The sequence below is a fragment of the Malania oleifera genome, chromosome 10, assembly GCF_029873635.1.
Source record: "Malania oleifera isolate guangnan ecotype guangnan chromosome 10, ASM2987363v1, whole genome shotgun sequence".
NCBI classification, from domain to species: domain Eukaryota; kingdom Viridiplantae; phylum Streptophyta; class Magnoliopsida; order Santalales; family Ximeniaceae; genus Malania; species Malania oleifera.
In genome coordinates, this window is record NC_080426.1 from 57,723,926 (window position 1) to 57,746,086 (window position 22,161).

Sequence of the window (22,161 nt, forward strand, 5' to 3'; positions counted from 1 at the left end):
AATGCAATGGTCTTTTCAAGACATGTGTAAATTTCACAAATATGAAACATATGTATGCAACCTAATGTACTCCAATCAAGGTTCATGGAAGAGATCATCATCATTTTAGAAAATAAAATCTGCTTTTCATTAATAGAATCCTTTCATACAATAACAAATCCAACCGAATATTAAATCAAGATCTGCTCATGATTGCACAATCTCTGCATTTTGTTGTGTCGACTTTTTACGCAAAGCCCGAAACTTGGCCTCCCAGTAGCCCGCTTTCATTATGCATGGTTCAATCTTTTCCAGTACTTGATTATACTTGCTTCTCTGCTCATCCCCTTGCCTCTCCAACTCTTGTATGTAGAGCGATTTCTTTTTACTTTCGGTATAGGCATCTTCTAACATTTGAGACTTCCGTTCAAGTGACGCTTGAAGCCTTCGTCTTTCCTTTCTTAGAGCCACGATCTCTTCTTCTGATTGTATATACCGGATCCTCTGTCGCTTGATTTCCTTGCGATAGACAAAGGTTAGTGCCTCCTTTTGCTGATTCTTTATTTCTGCTCTTGCATCTCCCTTTTCTACTGGGCATGGATCCCCTTGTGGCTTCAATTGCATGCATGCGCTTGGTGATTTAATATGCTCAATAACGATTTCCGGGATTCTTTTGAGTTGGGGGTTTACCCGGTTTTCTCACCATGCTTCATAATTTCCTTGGACTGTGGCAATTCCATCACTCGGGTCTATTAGGTTCACATGCTTCCACGCCACCATAAATTTTCTAATCTGGTTTTGAGTGTCTCCTGTTTCATATGCAAAGTCCGAGTCAGCCAATCCGTGAGTCATAGGCACAAACTGAGATGCCCCAAATTGCCTTCTGACCATCAAAGGGGCATATGCTATCCCTCCCCATGGGCCTAGTAATGGAACCCATGGAAGATTTCCACACCGATATATCATGTTAGAGTGGACCATCCATGGCGCCAGCCAAGTTACCCCTGAGTCGATCAAGCCACACATTTTTGTGTTCCATTTAGATTTATCTAACTGCTCCTTTAATTGGGTATCCTCAAATTCAGCCAAAGGGATTCGGATCACTGAGAAAATACTACGGAAGCCCCCTTTGTTAGACGATAAGTGACCTACCATCCAGACATATAACAGCTGCACACAACATTTTAAACGTTCTCGCCTCCTGATTCTGCAGTTGTTGAGTGATCTGAAAATTCTGCCAGGATGTCTTGAACGGGGTTAATCCCGTTACGTACTTGTGCTACAAACGAAACAGTAGCTTGATCAATCATCTTTAGTTCTTTTGGAAAAATGATCAAACCGTAAATAGCTAATGCCATCATATGTATTTGAACCTCTTCTTTTTCTTCTTTTTCGATTATTTCTTTCAACTGCTTCCAAGAGATTTTCCTTACTTCTGCACCTCCCTCTGAGAATGTTTTCTGGATTTTGACCCCGACAGCATCGTACATCTCCTTCACGAACGAAACACTAGCATCATGCACATATGGTTTGTATGGTGTCTGTAACTTGACTAGATGCAAAAGCGAAGTATACTCCTCGATGGTTGGTGTCAAGTCGATACCATTCATTGTAAAGCAACGATATGGTGGATTCCAGAACTCGACCAGTGCTTTTATGGCAGGGATATTTACCGATACATGCAACAAGAAACCAATGTGCCCATATGTTTGAGAGAATTTTAAACGGCGTGCCGGGGTCCATTCCTTCCAAATGACTTTTAGCTCATCTAACGGATTGGATCTTATGTTGATGAAAGTCCGGGCTGGTAGTTCGATGATAGATTTCTGAGTAAGACTGTCACCCCACTTGTTCTGTTGACTTTTTGAATATTGTTGTACTGTGGACTCAATCTCATGGTAAGCCATTGTGTTCTCCATGAATGATTCAGATCTCTTATAGAACCTTGATGAAGTAGACAGGATGCCTATGTGAATGCAACATGTTAGTAAAGGTATCATACAACTCAAAACAATGCATGCAGTCATGACACCAAACTGAAAATAATGAAACTTATATCCTCCACCCGAGGTAGACTTATATAAAAGATTCTCCAAGACTCTATCTTATGCATAGGGTGTTTATGCATGTGTGTACTTAGTGCACAAATACATAACAATAGGGATATTAACATGTATGTGACCTATCGGGCATGATTACGTGTGAAATTATGCATGAATGCATGGATGCAATGTAACCTAACTAACTACTTTGTCAGCATTCTAGGAAAAGTCCCACTAATGAGAGATTTCAAGACAATCATTGATGGGCCACAATTTAAATTCAACTCTTCCCTCAATCGTTCCATGTATCTCAGATTCTATGAAGGGTCAAATTATGATCTGAGGTTGGGGTTGACCCGTTGGATTTGTTTAGTGCGGACTTGTGGACTTTAGTGTGCACTTGGGCCTCAAGTATTTTAAAATATGGGCTTCAATATACTTCATGATGGGATCAGGCCCTAATTTTAAAAGGATTTGGGCTTAGATTGTTTAGAAAATATGGGCTTGGATTTTTAGGGTAATAAGGCCGAAGCCCATTTATGGAAATCTGGATTTGACCCATTTTGAAAATCAGGCCTGGACCGAGTTTTTACTTAGGAAAAGGTTGGGCCTATACTTGTTATTTCTCAAAAAATTGGGCCCGAGTTACTTGAAAAGGGTTGGGCCAACCCATATTTTAAAATGCTTGGGCCAAGTGCTTCATTTTTTGAAAGGATGGGTCTTGGTCTCATTATTGGGCTTTTTCAGAATACTAACTAAGTAGTATGTATGTCTAAATGTATGTCAAATGCATGATATAATACAAAGTATTTCACATATATGCAACACACTATTCATGGAGAAGGATGTGGCTCCTGTCCCAACCTAGGGTAGGTACGTATGTATAGGGTTCTTCATGGCTTTATCCTAGTTAAGGAAGACCATAGCCAAGTATGTGTGGGTAGGTTCTAACCCTATTGACAAAAGGTTCCCAGTTTGGAATTTCATCCTCCCCCATAGGGGTCCGGATAAAACCCGCACTGAGTGGAGTGGTTCGCGGGTCCCATCAAGCTCTGCCACGAAGGGACTGATGCTATTACACTCCTATCTAATCCTAGTAAGGAAAGCTCGGGTATAGAGCGTGAAAGTGTGTGCATTTAAATTTAACCTAACCCCGCTATCCCCACATTTATTCACATGCTATAAAGAATATGGAAACAAGATATCTACCATTATTTATTCACAAGATATGGAAACATATTATCTGCCATTAACATGTTGATTCTAAAAAATTTGGAAACAAAAAATAAGGAAACAAAATATTTACGATTAGTATACAAAATATCTATAATTGATATGCTTATTCACAATATCTATAATTAATATGCTTATTCAGAATATTTAAAAACAAAATATCTACAATTAATGCTCAACAAATTAGGAAACAAAATATTTTTAATTAATTGAGATTATTTACAAATTATGGAAGTAAAATATTTATAATTAAGTAAAGTTATTTACAAATTACAATATTTACAAAATACGGAGTAATTAAAAGATTTATCAAATTAGACCTTGGGATAATTTCTAATTAAATAATGGCTCGACTCTCTAAGTCCCCAGCAGAGTCGCCAAGCTGTCGCGGCGTCCCGGCGAGCGCGTGTGCCCTGGGCGGCGAAATCAAAAATCATTTTTATTTTTAACGAAAAACATGGAATGTTGGAGTCGCCACTAACCTTTAGTGCGGTTAGAACACATGATTACTACCCCGTTAGGGGTAGAATTGGTCTATGTTACCAGAGTTAGGCTCGGGAGTTCGGTTACACGAGGGGAAGGTACGAGCACCCCCTACGCGCCCGTTCTTACGAACGGTACCTAATTAATTTAGAATTATCCCTAAGTTAATTTAAAAAATCTTTAAATTACTCCTTTTATGAATTTACAAATAGATAGGGAAAATAAATAAATAAATAAATAAATAAATATATATATATATATTCCCTCAGAGCTTAGGGTACGTGAAGCTCGAAGGCTCATACCCCCGCAATAAAATCATAGGGATGAAGAAAATCGAAATTATTTAAAAATAATAACAATAATACTAAAATATAAACATAAGTACCATAGTACAAAATAATAGATATACAGTATAATAAGTAATACCATGTATATTAAAATACTAAAAATATCCTAATAAGTAATACTAACCACAGACATAGTAATAGTATCGTAATGTATACCGTATATACTAAAAATACTATAATAATGCTTCCTACCATGCTAATAATAATACTAATAATAATAATAATAATGATACTAATAATAATAATGATGGTATGCACATCAAATATTATATATAAATATGACAATACCAATGAAATCCCCTAAATAGCATACACTATATGAACATGCAAACAAAATTATGGAAATAATTCAAACTACAAACCTATTATGCGAGTGTATACATATACCATATGGAAACAATGTGATATTTAGGAAACATAGCAAACATCTAAAATAGAAACACAATAAAATGCGCGGTCAATAATAATATAAATATGCAAATAATTATATGAGGCAATCGCTATAATAAATATACAAACTACTCATGCAATTAAATGATAATACAAATATGCCAATAAACAATTAAGGCAATGAAGATAATACATATGCAAATTAAATATACAATAAAAATATGCAATCAATAATAACATAAATATCATAATAATAATAATCACATAAATATGCAAAAATATATATATATATATAAAATAAATATGCAACATAATAATAATAATAAATACACAATGATAATATGACAACAATATTAAAGTATACAACAATAATAACAAGAAAAATATATTATGGATATTAAACCTTAAAACAAACAATGTAACCGACAACAATAATATTAATATTTTATATATATAATAAACGCAGCAAAAAGCACACTTTAAGTATTAAAATGAATTTCTACAATGAAGTTTCTACAACTAAATTTAATATCTAGAGATAAATAAATAAACAAATAAGCATGAACAAGTATCATAAACTGAACATTTAATATTTACAATCAAGAGTTTAATCTTGCACAACTAATAAAAATCAGTTAATCATTTAATCTCCACACATACATAATAAAGGATTAAACTTTAAGTGTTAAAACCGAAGCAAACCAAACCAATATATAAAATATATATATATATATATATATATATATATATATATATATATGCACAACACAGTAACTTAAAATAAATGCAATACAGAGGATTACATGCAAGTGGGTGTGTGCGTGGGCAGGATGGCTTACAGTGGGGTGCTGCCGGAGGGAGGCTGGGATAAGGCGGCGATGGAGTGCACAGGAGTTGCTGGGGCTGTGCCGCCGGGAGGCCGGAAGAGATGGGCGGGACTGGATGCTCACAGGTTGCTGCGGTTGGTTGCTGAGCTGCTGGGTTGGCCGAGGTACTCGAGGGGGTTGCTGTTCGTTGGTGATGATAGTGAGGAGGGGGGGGGGGGGCTGTTGCGCTGCAGAAGGATGGTGGAGTGTTGCCGAAGGAGCTCTTGGCTATGGTGGTCGGCCGGAGTTTGCAGAGGACTGGGAGGACTGCTGGACGGCCGTGGAGTGGTCTGCTGGGGGTTCTGCCAGTGCTGGGATTGTCGCCGGAATTGATGGGGTTGGCAGGGATGATTTTCGGGTGGCCTGTGGTCTGTTTGTGGAGGAAGACCTGGCGGCCGTTGGAGGAGGGCTTGGCGCTGGGAAATTGCGGGGTGCCGGACGGTGACTGCTGCGACGAATGATACTCGGCTACTGGAGGATCTTGCCGAGAGTAGGAGTGGGTTTGTGCAGCGGTGATGGCTGGGCGGCGACTGTGGATGTCCGTGGCGTGGGCTAGAGGGGCTGTTCGTGGCCGCCTGAGTTTGACGTGATGAGGGCAGAAGGTGTTGCCTGTGTGCTCCTCTGTGGTTGTGCTGGGATAGGGATCGGAGAGAGGTAATGGCTGGGTATTGGGCGAAGAAGAAGGAGAAGACGAAGAAGTAGGAGAAGAATAGGAAGCACAGAGAATTTTTTTTTATCTCGGCTGTGCGCAGCCCCGGCTGTGTATGTGTGCGCTGCCGCCTGTTTGAAGAGAAGAAAAGGCTTTTTATGAGCAAAAATTAGAAACCCTAAATCTCCCCTTTCCTTTTTAGTTTATGGTATTTTTTTTTTCTTTTGGAAATAATATATATATGAAAATAATTATTAATATGGTAATAATAATAATAATAATAAGGTAAAAATAATGATAATAATAAAATAATAATAATAATAGTAATAACAAAGATAAATAATAAATAATAATAATAATAATAATAATAATAAACAATATAAATAGAAATAAAAATAAAAGTAATAATAATAATAATAATGAAAAATAATAATAATAATAATAATAATAAAAAATAAAATAATAGTAATAATAGTAATAAAAAATACTAATAATAATGATAATAAAAATTAAAAATAATAATGAAAATAATAAATAATAATAATAATAATAAAATAGAAGTAAAAATAAGTAATAATAATAATATTAATGAAAATAATAATAATAATAATAATAATAATAATAATAAATAAATAAAATAATAGTAATAATAGTAATAAAAATACTAATAATAATGATAATAAAAATTAAAAATAATAATGAAATAATAAATAATAATAATAATAATAAAATAGACGTAAAAAATGAAAATAAAAGTAATATTAATAATACTAATGAAAAATAATAATAATAATGAAGAAAATAATAATAATAATAATAAATAATAATAATAAGATTAGTGAAAATTAATAATAATAATAATAATAAGAATAAATAAAATAATAATAATGATAATAATAATAATAAAATAACAATAATAATAATAATAGTAACACATATATTGGGCCTGGGTCAAAATGGGGTGTCTACAGCACATTTGCACATATGTTTGTTAGACACTTAAATAGGGTTTATATGTTTTGAAATGGGACCGAAATGCACACTTGGTGCACTTTCGGTCTACCAGCCAAGACAGTTTATTTTGGCCTGGTCGACCGAACCAAACCTGGGTCAACTGTTGACCAAGGTCCTGGTCAATCGAATCAGGTAGTTCAAAAAGCCCTGGTCGACCGAAACCCCCTAGGTCAACATTTTAACCATCTAGTCGATCGAGCCACTTTTGTACTCCAACTACCTGGTCGACCGAGGGTCCTCGGGAAAAATCCCAACGGTTTGGTCGACCGAACCAGCCAATTCAAAATGGCCTGGTCGACCGAACCTCAAAGATTTGAAAAATCGTCTTCTCCTGGTCGACTGAGCCTTTAGTTCAAAATTCCCCTAGTCGACCGAACCATATGAACTCTGGTCGATCGAAATTGTTCTGGTCGACTGGACCTCTTGGGTTGCCCTGCATTTTTACTGTGGTTAACTTATTTTTATCAGGGTTAAAATATTTAAAACATCATTAATCTTTTCTAATATTCCCGACTATATCCCTAACGGTCGTATTTTAGGGGTTTTCTATTTATACCCCCTCATTTGGGAAGATTAGGATTTTGATTAGCCTACTTGATTAAAAATTCTCTCTCAAGTTCAAATATCCATAATACTCAGATCTAAGCCTCATTCACTCATACTTACCTGCTACTATTGTCTAAACCCTTTGTAAGTCGATTGAGTGTTTGTTTAGAAAGGTTTGCTCTCCTTGTTCTATTTGATTGACACGATTTTCTTGAGAGCCAAACCTAAGGATTCTTAGGGGACTTTGTTGATAAGTCTATCCTAGGAAGACTTTGATAAATCTTTTAAGCTTGCACCTTCATTGCAATATCTTGAGTAGATTGTATTTGTTTTTGGTTGCAAAATATTTTCATAATCATTTTCAAATATCCAGTATGCTTTATCTTGATAAATATTTAAAAATAAATTTGTTTGTGTGAGAAAAATCTTTGTTGCTATATTCATTGATTTATATCTTTAGTTGAATACAAAAGTTTCATCTCATTTTGCAAACCAAATCTATATACTACTTGAGCTTCATATACATATATGTATTGAGGAAACTTATTGATTGAAATATATGAAGTGCGGCTAATATCTTTGCTTGAGCATTTAGATTGAATATCTAGTGATACAAAGATCATATAGGTTTGCACTCTCACGCACCAATTACATCGATAGTAAATCTATTTGAGAGTAGACATCTTAAGACCACATTGAACTTACTTATTATATCATTTGTGGTGCATATGATTGTGCGTAACTGGGTACATATTTTCTTTACACGAAAGCACAATCACTGTACCATTTGATTATAATACACATCTATTGTATTTCCAGGCACAGGCCTGAGAGGGAGACTAGCCCTGGAATAGTCCCGGATTGGCTTAGACTTGATTAGGAAAGCTAGGTGCGCCATCTTGTTAACGCATGTAGGTTGAGGTCAGCCCTGCTAATTGACCTGGTTAAGGTTAAGGCTAGCCCTGTGTTAATTTGACCTAATTGTAAATGGTGTCGCTCCACCCTTAAGTGAACCTTTAGTGGAAGCCTCGTGCTTGCAAGCTAGAGGCGAAGACGTAGGCACAGTTGGCCGAACCCCGATAACATATCGTGTGCCTTGTTTATATTTCTACACTTTATCTTCACTGCATATGTATGTTTTGGAGTGAATGATGCGCTTGATTTAAATTTCCGCATATTACATTATTGGCACATTTGGAATTGCTTAGAAGGACCTTAGGTTGTTGTATACAAGTATTTCATTTAAACCTACGAAAAAGTTTTAAATTTCAATTCACCCCCCCTCTTGTGAATACACCAAAACTAACAAAGATGTAAGCTTTCGTTTATATTGGAAAATCTCAATCGAAGTCATGCCTTTTTTGCTAATTTCCTATATATAATTTTTTTTCTTACTTTCCTTACTAATCAAACATAAAAAATTAAATTTATTTCGCTGCATTTGGAAGCATGGATTTCAAATCTTAGATTCGAAAGATAAATGTTAATACAATTTCTCTAAACATCGAATTATATTTTCCAAGTTCCAAATGAAGGCCTAATAGACCAAATAAGACCTCATATAAGATATGCTAATGGTCTGTTTGGAACTTGGAAAATATTAGGTAAAGAAAAACACAAAGGAATCAACTTATTTTTTTTTGGTGTTTGGTTGTCAAGGAAAACAAGAAGAAAAATGAAAAATATAAATTTGATTTTACACATCATACATCCAATTTGTTTCTACTAAAACTTTTGTAAAACCATTTTGATAATTCACATTAGATGAGAATGATAATATTAATATTTTATAAAATTATTTCCCAATAGCCAAAAATACAATCACAAAAATAATCATAACCGCTTTATTATCTTTTTTATAACGATTAATAAAATTAAATAAATTCTTTAAAAGACCATTCGAGGATGAAGTAATAAAGATTTTTGAAATACCGTCACACAAAATATCAAAACTACAAACTCCAGACAAACTAAACTTCCTCCCATAAGGCCAAAATTCTCATTTTCTATGCACATTAAAAAATTTTCACATTCCAAACCCAGCACTAGGGAAAATAATAAACTTAAAATTAGGCTAGACAAGATCTCAACTATGAACACCCAAATTAGGCTAGACAAGATCTCAAAGCCATCAGATGTGTGGTTCAAAGGGCGACGGGTGGAGATGGAGGTGCTTGCCTGCTCGTGTGAAGGAGATGGAGGTATCGGAGGCTCGAAAGCAGCATCGAAGGTGTCAAAGTCATCGGATGTGCAGTTCAAAGGGCGACGACCGAGGGGTTTGGGGGGGGCTGCATGTTAGATCTGCGCTGTCAGATCTCCGTCGGGCTGCGACGAAGAGAGAAATGAGGTGGAAAATTGGGGGAAATGTGGGAAACTGTGAGCAAATCGGGAGGGGAGGCGGGAAATGAGGGAGAAATAAGGGGAAATGGGGAGAAATGGGAGCAAAGTGTGACATAATACATTTTTTATTTTTTTATTAAATAAATGAGGTATTAGTGAAGGTTCCCAAATCCGTTACTAATAATGGGATAATAGTAACGAATATTCAAATTCGTCACTAATATTCTAAAATAATTTTTTTTTTCAATTTTTTAAAATAAAAGACGTATTAGTGACGGTTCCCAAATCCGTCACTAATAAGGGGCTAATAGTGACGAATTTTCGTCACTAATATTTTGAAATAATTTTTTTTTTTAAAATAAAATGTGTATTAGTGACGGTTCTTAAATCCGTCACTAATAAGAGGATAATAGTGACGAATCTTCAAATTCGTCACTAATACTCTAAAATAAATTTTTTTCATTTTTTTAAAATAAAAGACGTATTAGTGACGGTTTCCAAATCCGTCACTAATAAGGGGTTATTAGTGACAAATCTTCAAATTCGTCACTAATACTTTAAAATAAAATTTTTACATTTTTTAAAAATAAAAGACGTATTAGTGACGATTCCCAAATCTGTCACTAATAAGGGGCTAATAGTGACGAATCTTCGAATTCATCACTAATACTCTGAAATAAATTTTTTTTTTATTTTTTTAAATAATAGTGGTGATGGTTATTTAATCGTCACAAATAAAAGTTTTTTAGTGACGGATTTAATTCGTCACTAAAACTGCAGAAATCGTCGTTAATATTTTTTCGAAATAATTTTTGTGCAAAAAATATTTTCTCGCAATTTTTTCTGGGTTTTAGTGACGAAACTATTAGTGACGGATTTGAATCCTTCACTAATAGTGTCATATTAGTGATGGTTGATAAAACTGTCACTAATACCTACTTTTAGTGACGAAATTGAATCCGTCACTAATAGTTTCGTCGCTAAAAATTAATTTTTTTTATAGTGGTATGTAGGGGTGTACAAAATTTACCGAAAAATCGAGAACCGGACCGAAACTGAACCGTTTGAAGCTTCCATTCAGTTTTTCGGTTTCGGTCATCGGTTTCAGTTTTGAATGTATAAAAAATAGATTTTCGGTTTTGGTTTCACTCAAAAACCAAACCGTAAAAATCGAAAACCGATTATAACTTTAAAATAATTATTTTTAATATTACATATATATGTCCTATGAAATATATTATTTTTTAAATTAGCTTTGTTATCTTCTTGTACTTTCTCAAGGAGTGGGGAAGGATCTTATATAGGAGGCATGAGATTCATGCTTCCCATTTTGGCCATGTGGGATGAGTGCTATTGGGAAGAAGACTGAAGAGACCTGGTCTTGGAATCCTGGTAACCTGCTGATTGCCATGCCCTCCGACGCTCACGCCCACACCAACGCAGAGTCGCCCACACTTGCTGACTGCCATGCCCTCCGTCCTCGACTCCTCATAACACCTCCCGCTTCCTCCTAAGTCCCACCCCACGCCGATGCAACAACGCTCATGCCCACGCCAGTCGCCAACGCCCACATCTCCACGCCGATGCAGTCACACACAGCAACGCAGCACTGACTGCCATGCCCTCCAATGCTCACGCCAGTCGCCCACACCAACGCAGAGTCGCCCACATGTGCTGACTGCCATGCCCTCCATCCTCAACTCCTCATAACACCTCCCGCTTCCTCCCAAGTCCCACCCCATACTGATGCAGCGACGCTTACGCCCACGCTAGTCGCCAGCGCCCACATCTCCACGCTGACGCAATCATACACAGCGACACAGGTCACGCAGCTCACGCCCACATTATCTCTGCCTCTCTGGTGCGAAATGTTTCTAGCCATCCCACATCGGTTGGAAATGGGAAGAAAAAAGTTTCCCCACCATATATATTGAAGTTGGATACTTGGACTTGCTCATCCTCTTACGTGCTGGGCTTTTGCAATCATAGCTTTGGGCCAGTTAAAAATAAACGAGGCTGTGGGCTGTGGCCCGAGTGGCTTTAAGTAATGAATTTTTTGTTTTATTAGTTTAAAATTTGTTAAAACCGAATTAACCGAATCGAACCGTAAAATAAACGGTTTGGTTTGGTTTTAAACCAACGGTATACGGTTCGGTTGCGGTTCAATAGTTTTAAAAACTGAGAGGGTCGGTTCGGTTGACGGTTTTGGCAATAACCGAACCAAACCGAACCGTGTACACCCGTAGTGGTATGTTAATATTTATTACGATGAATGTTTGATATACTGAGATTGTTTTAAATTGATTAAATATGTGCTTAATAGAATATTTGTGATATTGGGAAATACTTAGATAGACCTTAGGTTGTGTATATACTGTTGCTGGATAGTTATACCTAAGCATAAATTTTTTAAATATCCAATTTACCTTCTCTTTTGGGATTGCACTAAAGTCAACATAATATGTTTTGAAAATTAAACTTATAAGTGAATTGAACATCTATTGACTAGTTAAGCTCAACTAAGTAAAATAGGCATGACATCATAAATAAATTATTATTTCAAAAAATTAAAATATATTTAGAAATAAAAAATACTAATAATTCAAAAAAAATAACTTGGATAATTATATTGTTCCAAAATATTTTGTTATATACATTTCATGCAAATTAAATGACTAAATATATCTTTTAAAAATCAAAATAGAATTTAAAAATTGGTTCAAATAAGTCGATTAATCAAATTGCAGCTCATTATCTGGATATGAGAAAAAAAGGTCAACCAATTAATATAAATTTGAGTTTTTTTTTTTATCCATTTAGCATTCATATTTTACGCAAAAAAAGAACTGACATTTAATTGTATAGTTTTAATTTATAAAGTACAAATTTTGAAATTTTAGTTAACATTTTTTAACACTGTATTTGATAGGTTAATTGATTTTTAAAATATTCAATTATCTTAGATAATTTTCCATGGTTTTAAAATCCGAACCGGTGATTGACCCAATGAAGGTACTAAGTTGGCCACATCGGTATATATATATATATATGTGTGTGTGTGTGTGTGTGTGTGTGTGTTAGAGCTGGAGCCATGAGATAGCCAGAAGACAACTGGAGACGTGTTGCAAGCTTGGAACTGAGTCAGAAACGCGGTGGAATTTATCTCTCAATTAATCTCTTCATTATAACTTCCATTTGTATTGATTTTTTATTTAATTATGATTTAACTTCCAAGCCCTATAAATAGAGGGCTGTGGAAGATGTAAAACATAGTGCAGAGAGAGCACAGAGAAGCTCAGAGAGAGCAGAGAGGAAGAAGGGAGGAAGAGAGAGAGAGAGAGAGTGAGAGAGAATTGTAATATTTTCTAGCGAAAGTGAATACTTGGTGTGTGCTCCGTGGACGTAGGTCGTTATTGATAGAACCACGTTAAATCTTTATTGTCATTTTGATCTGAATGCTCACAGGTTCCTAACAATATGAATCCATATATTTATGTATAAATTTTACAACAATAACATTTCATTCATTAAAAATAATATTGTAAGGATATTGATCACAATCATTTATTAATCAATTGCAATAAACTAATTAATAAAAATACTTTAGATAAATTTATACATTTTTAGTTTTTTAAATAGTAAAATATATTTGAAATTCACTATAATTATTTTATATAATTAACCAAACAAATATTAGAAATCAATAACGGGTATGACTTTAGATATTATTTATTAAAGAGAGAAACAATTAAAAATATATTTAATGTATGAGCATTGGGAATATATGGTTTTTATGTGAAGAAAGGTGAAGTAGCAAAGTTTGGCCCAAGTGATGGTAGGGGTGAGCAAACGGTCGGTTCGGCCACATTCGGTTAATTAACCGAATTAATCAAAATTTTCGGTTAATGATTTCTGATAACCGAACCGACCGAACAAAGGAAGCTCACCGAACCGAGCCCGACTGAATTACCTTTTCGGGTAATTCGGTTAACCGAATTTAACCGAAATAATTTGAAATTAATTATTAAAAACAGAATATAATTATAACTTTTTTACTAATTCGAGCTTAATTAAGCATCTCATTTATTAATTTTATTAATAAAAAAGATATTTTGGTATTAAACTATAAAAGTAGAATCACTAGAATCATTAATTATCAATTCGGTTAATTCGGTTAACCGAATTGATAATTCATATTAACCGAACTGATAACCAATTAACCGAAAATTGTTAAAATGGTAACCGAACCGAACCGACCGAAATTGGTCGGTTAATTCGGTTAATTCAGGTTTCCCCGAATTATACTCACCCCTAAGTGATGGTGGATGGGGTAGCTTTCAGCCTATCATTTCAAGTCCCTTTGCGCACCCGCCATTGACTCCAGTTCAGGCTGGTTCTGGCCGAGTCGACCGGCTCAATATCGGTTTGATACAAATCCAACTTCTGTATGCTCACTGGACCGGCAGGATGCCAGTTCCAGTTGAACCTGGTCTAATCTGATTCGAGTTTAAAAATCATGCAATTATCAACACATTATACTGATTATTTTTTCTCAATTTAATTTATTAAATTAATTTTATAGATAATTTTTTTTGTTCATATATACTTAACAGTTGATTAATAGAGTTATTCAATAAAAAGTTCATTTTATCAATAAAATTAAATTTTACGAGATTTTTGATAATTTTAAAAAACTTAGATATACTATCATTTAAAAACACTCAAGCGGCATTATTAAATTTTATCCTTTAATCAATTATATTTTTAACATAGAAGTAATAAAATATTTACTTGTCCAACCATACAATTATGCCATTTATCAATTTCAATTATGATGATTTCGTAGGAATTATTCATCAAGAATGTCACATCATTTATGATATGTTCATAAAATCGCAATCCACTCTCGCTTAAAGAGGATTTAAAATAGATTGACCCAGCTCAAATTCTCCCCCTTCGAGTGTATATTGACTTAGATGTTTCTATGGAATTATTTATCCAATAAATTTTTGAAGCATAATTCCCTTTTAGTGTCAAATTGCAAAAGTTTCATCTAATATACTTAGAATTAGTTTGGTTCCTATATGACTTTTTAAATAAATATATTTTTAAAAAAGAGCTGATGAGAAGAAATTTTTTAATATTAATGACTTCCTGTGAAAAAAAAAAAAAAGAAGCTGTTAGAAAGAAAGGGTTAGCTTGTATGATAAAAAAGTTGTAAGGTGCGTAAAATTAGTTTAAATGATTTAAATAAACATACACTTTTTGAAAAATATAATTAATGCATTGACAGTTTTGTAGTATTTGGGAAAAAAAATGAAGACAAAAATAGAATTGAATACTTTATTAGAAAAACAATTAGCTTTTACCTTTCAAAAATTTCAAATTTGTAACTTTTAAAAACTCATAAAAAAGAGTTAAAATCTAACTTTTAAAAGATAGAAAAGTTAGCTCCGTTTGTGATGCAATTACTAATATCCTTATCTTTTTTTTTTTTTTTTTTTGATTACATAGGAACTGTAGCCACCAACAAGCCCTTTGAACCCCCTGGTGCAGCACCAAACCTACGGATCAACATTCTCCCCTTAGGTCTCACTGATTAGGTAAAGTCTGGAATGTGGACATGGCTTCCGTGCATCAGTTGGACGTTCGGCCAACCCGATTGCCAGGACACATCTTAATTACCATCCACGGTCCCCATTGGCTCACAGAAAACTCTCACCATCCACGGTTCCCGCTGGCTCACAGAGTAAATTCTCACCATCCACAGTTACCGCTGGCTCCGTGAGTATATCTACCTAAAATTGAACCTCCGATACTTCTTCTTACGTGCTGATGTCTTTTCACACATAGTCGGTCTCAAGCCTGAATAAAGGAGGAGAGTTGTTATAGGTATGATATGAATCCTTATCAACCACATAAATTAGCGAAATAGGGTTATGTAACTGGCCCCACCCAGTGAAACTTAAGGTTCGTTTTTTTGTCTTTATTATTGTTTTTAAAGATAGAAAAGTTGTTTATCAAACATGTGTAACCCAACTTTTACTTTTTTAAGAAAATTGAGGCAAAAGAAGAGGTCAAACACACCCTTAACCATAATATAATTAGAATCATCACTATCTTGATCCATTATGATAGTAACGACAAGTAAAAAGATTGCTGGTTTATCACATCAATCATCTAAGAGAACAAAACCAAGAAACCATCTAAGTAAAAACTATGAATTTTGATTATTTGATAACTGTTTCTTTGAATGAAATTGATCTCTTGATATTGATATTCTCCTATTCTTCGATAATTGATGCTTAGACTGAATGATTAATTGATGTTAATATATATTATGGTATGAAAATTTGATTGTTGTGTCTTGAGGAGCGAATATAATCAAGTCGTGGGCCAAATCATAAAAGGTATCGAGTTCAAATTTTGGGAGTGGGTAAGAAAGGGATATGGGGTGGAAAATAGGCTATCTCTTGTTGTGTAGCCTAAACCAAGTGAGCCTCTAATAAACCTAAAAAAAGGATAGTCTTTTCATTTTCTTAATGTTAGTCCCAGTCAAAGGTATATATTGTGATAGATGCCCTATAGCATAAGGGATACCTTCTGAAATAAGGGTTAGAGAATCAAAAAAATTATAGGCATTCGTAGAAAAAAGGAAGAGAAAAGTGAGATGAATAGACTCATATTAGAAAGGATAAGAAAAGGATAAAGGGGGAATAGATCAAATATAGAGGATAATAAGAGAGGCAATGAGGGAGAGATAAAAAGACATTGAGCCATTTAGCACCACCTAGTTGAATTGATATGTTACATTAGGGATCCGTACAAAATTCTCATCTATACTACTTACACTCATCATAGGTCAATCCTATATTAATTGCACAATAAAAATATCCTAAATCATTAATTCAAGATATTTCTAAACATTAATCTAATCATAATTTGAAGACGTTTCTAAACATTAATCTTAATCATAAATTTAAGACATTTCCAAACATTAAGGGGCTTAATTATAATGTTGAACAAACCCCCATGCCATGGATTTTGTACATGAATGGGTGTTCACTAGTCATACTTAGTGCTTGTCTAGGAGACATTTTTGTCAATGGGTGAGTGTGTCTTCAGACTGCACTCATAACCTTTATTCCAATGTATATAGACTTTGCATATGTCATGTAATTGATTATTTGTACATCATTTGTGGGTGCACAAACATTGTTCAAACAATATGTTGATTTCTAAACTATTTAGTTGATGAAATTGACAGTGTTTAAAATTATAAACACCCAATTTATCCCTATGTGCCTCTATGCCAATAGTTCAATATATATTACTTAGGATTTCCTACATTATAATTGAAATATATAAACCTTAACCTCCCATTTGGAATTCAGAAAATATTAGGAAAAGAAAAGCAAAGAAAAATATAAATAAATTCACATTTTCATGTTTGGTTGTCAAGAAAAGCGAGAAAGAAAATAAAAAATATACCAAATCTATGAACAAAAATTTGATTTTACACATTATTGGTATTTAGTTTTTTCCTAATTTTTAGTCATATTAAAGCAAACTTTCATTTTTTATTGTAGTTTATATAGAAGGAAAATAAAGATAAGTTTTCTCCTTATTTTTTTTTCTTTCCTTTCCCAAACAAAATTCTTGACCCAATCGGAAAAGACCTCATAGAGAGCGAGCATAAGGGAGTGCAAGAGTGAGGGGGAAGAGCTTAAGGAACATTAAATTTGAATTAAATAAAACATTAAATTTGAATTAAATAAAAGGGAATGGGATGAAAATAATTTGGGAAAGAAACATTGAGTTTAAATAAATAAAACTATTAATAAGAAAATTGAATTCAAATGAAAGGAGAACGTAAAAATTATATTAGATTTAAGAGGGTAACTATGAAAGATTCAAATGCATAAAATTAGAAATAAGAGCCTGCATCCATTAATTTCATAATTATAATATAGATAATTAGGGCTTCACAATCCAATTTGTTATTCCTAATCAAAATCTAATTTTAATTTGCATGATTAACAAAAAGGTTTTCTTAAAAATTATTACGTTGCCTTTCAATGTAATTTTATATAACACCTTATTCAAATCCAAATCAAAAACTTCTCAAAACATAGGGTTAATCTCATCAGATCTTATTATTCAAGTTATTAAGTTTATTCGTAACTTCAGTATTTTAAATATTTATCATAATATAAGAATCCAAATTCCAAATAAAACATACATAAAAGATTGTAACTAGTTTTTGTATGCTATAATTAATGAAGTCTTTCAATTAAATTTTCAAATTGTATATTTCCAATAGTTATGCGTGTATGTGGTGTGTCATAGGAGCTCCTCGAATTTTCTATATAATCAAAACTATAAAAATAAAAAATAAAAGGAGAACTAATCTTATAAATCAATGCAAAGAAGGCCTCACTCTCTCTCTCTCTCTCTCTCTCTCTCTCTCTCTCTCTCTCTCTTCCTCTCTCTCTCTCTCTCTCTCTCTCTCTCTCTCTCTGAGAGAGACCCAAAGGCACAATAACTTTTTGAATAAGAAAATTAAATTTTAACTTAGTGAGAATATTAAGCAAATATAAGTTATCAACCAATAGTGAAAGTCAAATGTATTTTTAAAACTGAAATTTATAAAATTTTAGAAAATTAGGATTGATTTAAGAGGCTAACTATAGAAGTTCACATACACAAATTTAATATTAAGAGCATGCATGCCTTCAATAATTTGATAATTATTATATAGATAATTGAGGCATCATGACACACTGTATTTTTCTTAAGTAACTTCTGCATTGCACAATCAATATTTTGTTTTAGCTTGCAACAATTAATAAAAAGATTACCTGAGAAAGCTAATTTATCAACCATTTATATTTAGGTTATGAATGTTTATTGGAAATTAACTATTAAAAAAATTCACTATATTATCATATTCATGCATTGATAATAACTCATTCACTTAAATTACAACTTTTGTTTAAGTAACACTAAGAAAGTAAAGCAACTTTTGTTTGTCGGTCACTAATATGTCATGGAAAACACCCCAATACTTCACAATATATTTGAAGAACAATTGTGTTGTCTCCTCTACCGAATAGTATTTTGATGCAAGTGTGGAGGCAACGTACTTCAAAAACCTATCTATAACAACAAATATAGACTCCACATCTCCTACTCCGAGCAGGTTGGTAATGAAGTATAGTGAGACACTCTCCCACGGTCTAGTTAGTACTGGTAAGGGCACCAGTAGTTCTGCAATCTTCTTGATGGGCCTGTATCATGGTGGTAATTGTACTCAACTTCAAGTATATTACCATTAATAAGGCCACTAGCTCAACCTTCCTACCCAGTGCATCTGTAACTTGGTTCATTTGCCCCACCTTGTATTCAAACAAGAAATCAAACTCTACCAAGAATTCTTACCATTGGTCCTACATGAGTGACAATTTTGGTTGTGTAAAGAAGTGGCTAATAGCCGAGTTATCCATTTTCACAACAAATTTCAATCCAAGTAGGTAATGTCGCCACTCACAGAGACAATGGATCACCGCTAGCATCTCCTTCTTTGGAACTATATGTAGACATTCCATTTTGTCTCGGGCTTATATAACCCATTTCGGTCTTTCCCTTAGTCCTTGTTTATTTATTTTTAATTCATTCACAATTGTGTAAATTAATTCAATAAAATGAGAAAATATAGAAAAAAAAAATTGAATACAAGGAAAATGAAAAAAAATAAAAAATTGAATACATTAAAAAAAAAAAGAAAAAGGAAAATGAAGCAAAAAATCCAGTGGGCCAACATCTTTAAACCTACAAGAAAAAAAGGAAAAAGGAGTTACACATGTGGGTAAAATGTGAGTTTAATGCAAGTATAATTTGAGCTATCAATTTAAATTGGATTAATTAGTTAAATGTTGTCATAATTGATTGAATTGAACCCCTCAAGCCTATAAACAGTGAGCTTCCGAAGGGAGGTAGGGAACACACAAAAATTGAGGTCTAGATAGTAAGGAAAAGGGAATATTTCACTAAGAATTTTGAGAAGGAATTTTGAGGATCTAGTAGAGAGTTCTGAAGACTAGAAATTAAGAAGGGAAAAAATATATATAGAATTCAGAGGCTGGAATTGCAAAAGGGGAAATATTGGCATAAGAGAATTTCGGAGGCTTAGATAAAAGGAAGAAACCCAATGTGCTTGGAAATTCATTGCCTTACCATGGAGGGCCATGATAAAAGAAAAGAAGTAAGGACAGGAAGGAAAAGATGCTCACTTAGTAGAATTCCATGCTAAGTTGGAAGATTGACTGGTTGTCAACTTTGGCAGTGGATCATAATGACATAGAAGTGACAGTGGAAAACTGGATTAGATAAATGACATGTGCTTGTGTAACCATTAGTGATGGAATCAACGAAATCCTTCATTATTATCAATAAGAGGACACCCATAAATTCTTTTTGTTTAGATTAGTTTGAATTTAAATAAAATAAAATGTATTTTAGTTTCATTTCATTACATCATTCTTTTCCTGTCACCTTTTGCCAAATTTTGTCTAATTTTGCTAGTGTTTTGTGCAAGGATATAGGAAATGGTTTTTTTAGTACAGATGACCTAAAGTTGATAATTAACTTTGAGAATCCATTCAATATGTAAAAAATGGAAGAAAAAAATGAATAAAAAAAAACATCCTCATTGGTGCCTAGTAGGGATCCCATTTCAACAGTACGTCCTTGATAGTTTTGAGAAGATGAGCTAATCCGAAATATGATTTTGACAATCTTTATGGGAAATGATTTTCAAACTATAAGGGTCTTATTAGGAGGAGTTCTAGTGACTTTTAGAGTCTAATCCTTGTTTTGATGTTGACAAAACACAAGGATCTTATGTGTTTTTAAGTGCTTGAACAAGTTTACATCTTAGCACGCACATAAGATTAAAGAGACATGGAAGCTAGAAGAAACTTGAAGACTACATCATCTGGTGTATTCCATGAAGGCAGAAGAGTAAAAAAGAAACATGAAGAGATTTGTTTATCTCAATTGTAAATGCATTTTAGTTTTTGGTCTATAATAATGTATTGCATACATGATGTGGATGAAAGCTCAGTAATGACCGTAGACAGACCCTAAGGACCAAGACTTTTCAAAGAAAAACTTTTCTTAACAACTAAAATCATAAAGAAAGGTTTAAATTGGTTAGGGTAAAAAATTAGGGCTAAAATTACATTTTGAAATAGGCCTGGTCGACCGAACCTATGAAGGCTTGGAATCGCCTTTCGGCTAGCTGACCAATACCGTCCATAGTTGACCGAACCTGTTTTAAATTTTAAAATTGTTGTGTGTGTTCGGTCAACCGATGCTAAAATTTAGTTGATTGAATCTCTCCGATTGGCTTATTTTTAAACACTAATGGCCATTAATTTTGCACTTAATCTTTTTCCAAAATGACGAGCATGTCCCTAATTGTCATAATTTTCTCAGAGTCTATAAATACCCTCTCATTACTCAATTTTATTACCAATGCTTAGATTTTAATTTCTCCTAAAAATATTTTTGTGCTAAATTTTTTAAACTCTCTTATAATCCTTTTGAAAATCATTTTAAGAGAGCTTTGGATTTCTTTTTCACTCCCTTACTTGCAAATCCTTTGTTCTTAAGGGATTGTTGAAAGAAGTTTTATTTTGGGCATATTCTTAAGCATTCACTCTCTCTCTCTCTCTCTCACACACACACACACTTCATTTTTGAAAATCATTTTGAGAGTATTTCTTTAAAGCATTTCCCTTATTATTTTCCCTGATAAATATTTTTTTTGAAAAAACTCTTTCTAGCTTGAGAGTCTTTGCATAGTCATTACAAGATTCAAAGGCTTACACTAAGTTTATTGAACAAATATTTTTTGTAAGCACATTCCCAAATATCTTGTACACTTCACTTTGAAAAAAATTCTAGGAGATATTATTTGGGTTTTAGATCTTTGAAAAACACTTATTGAACAGTTTTTTAATCAAAGATCATCATCATCATCATCATCATTTTCTCTCACATTATTTCATAAATATATTTTTGAGAGAAATATCCTACATACTTTACTGAGCACAACATCGTATCATACAAGAGTGCATTTGAGCTTAACTTTATACATCACTTGCTTTTGTAGAAGCATTCATAGTTGTACAAAATATTATATTTGTTGTAATCCCAACGTGTGGTTGGAAGAGGATTGCACTAGTCTGTAACGTGCACTGAATTTG

General features: G+C 33.5%; 1 protein-coding gene across 1 annotated transcript; it reads right to left on the reverse strand.

The window, feature by feature from the left end:
- Positions 1-678: 678 nt before the first annotated feature.
- Positions 679-1,898, reverse strand: LOC131166697 (uncharacterized). Its single transcript, XM_058125273.1, has 2 exons — positions 1,178-1,898; positions 679-1,127 (listed from the first exon to the last, which is right to left on the reverse strand). Exons 1-2 carry the CDS (start codon positions 1,896-1,898, stop codon positions 679-681), a joined length of 1,170 nt encoding a protein of 389 aa, XP_057981256.1.
- Between the last annotated feature and the right edge of the window lie 20,263 nt (positions 1,899-22,161).

Coding starts and splice junctions, on each gene's coding strand:
- LOC131166697 (XM_058125273.1), bottom strand. CDS start 1,898: ATGGAGAACACAATGGCTTACCATGAGATTGAGTCCACAGTACAACAA. Junction 1,128..1,177: donor AACAACTGCAGAATCAGGAG/GCGAGAACGTTT, acceptor TCTGGATGGTAG/GTCACTTATCGTCTAACAAA.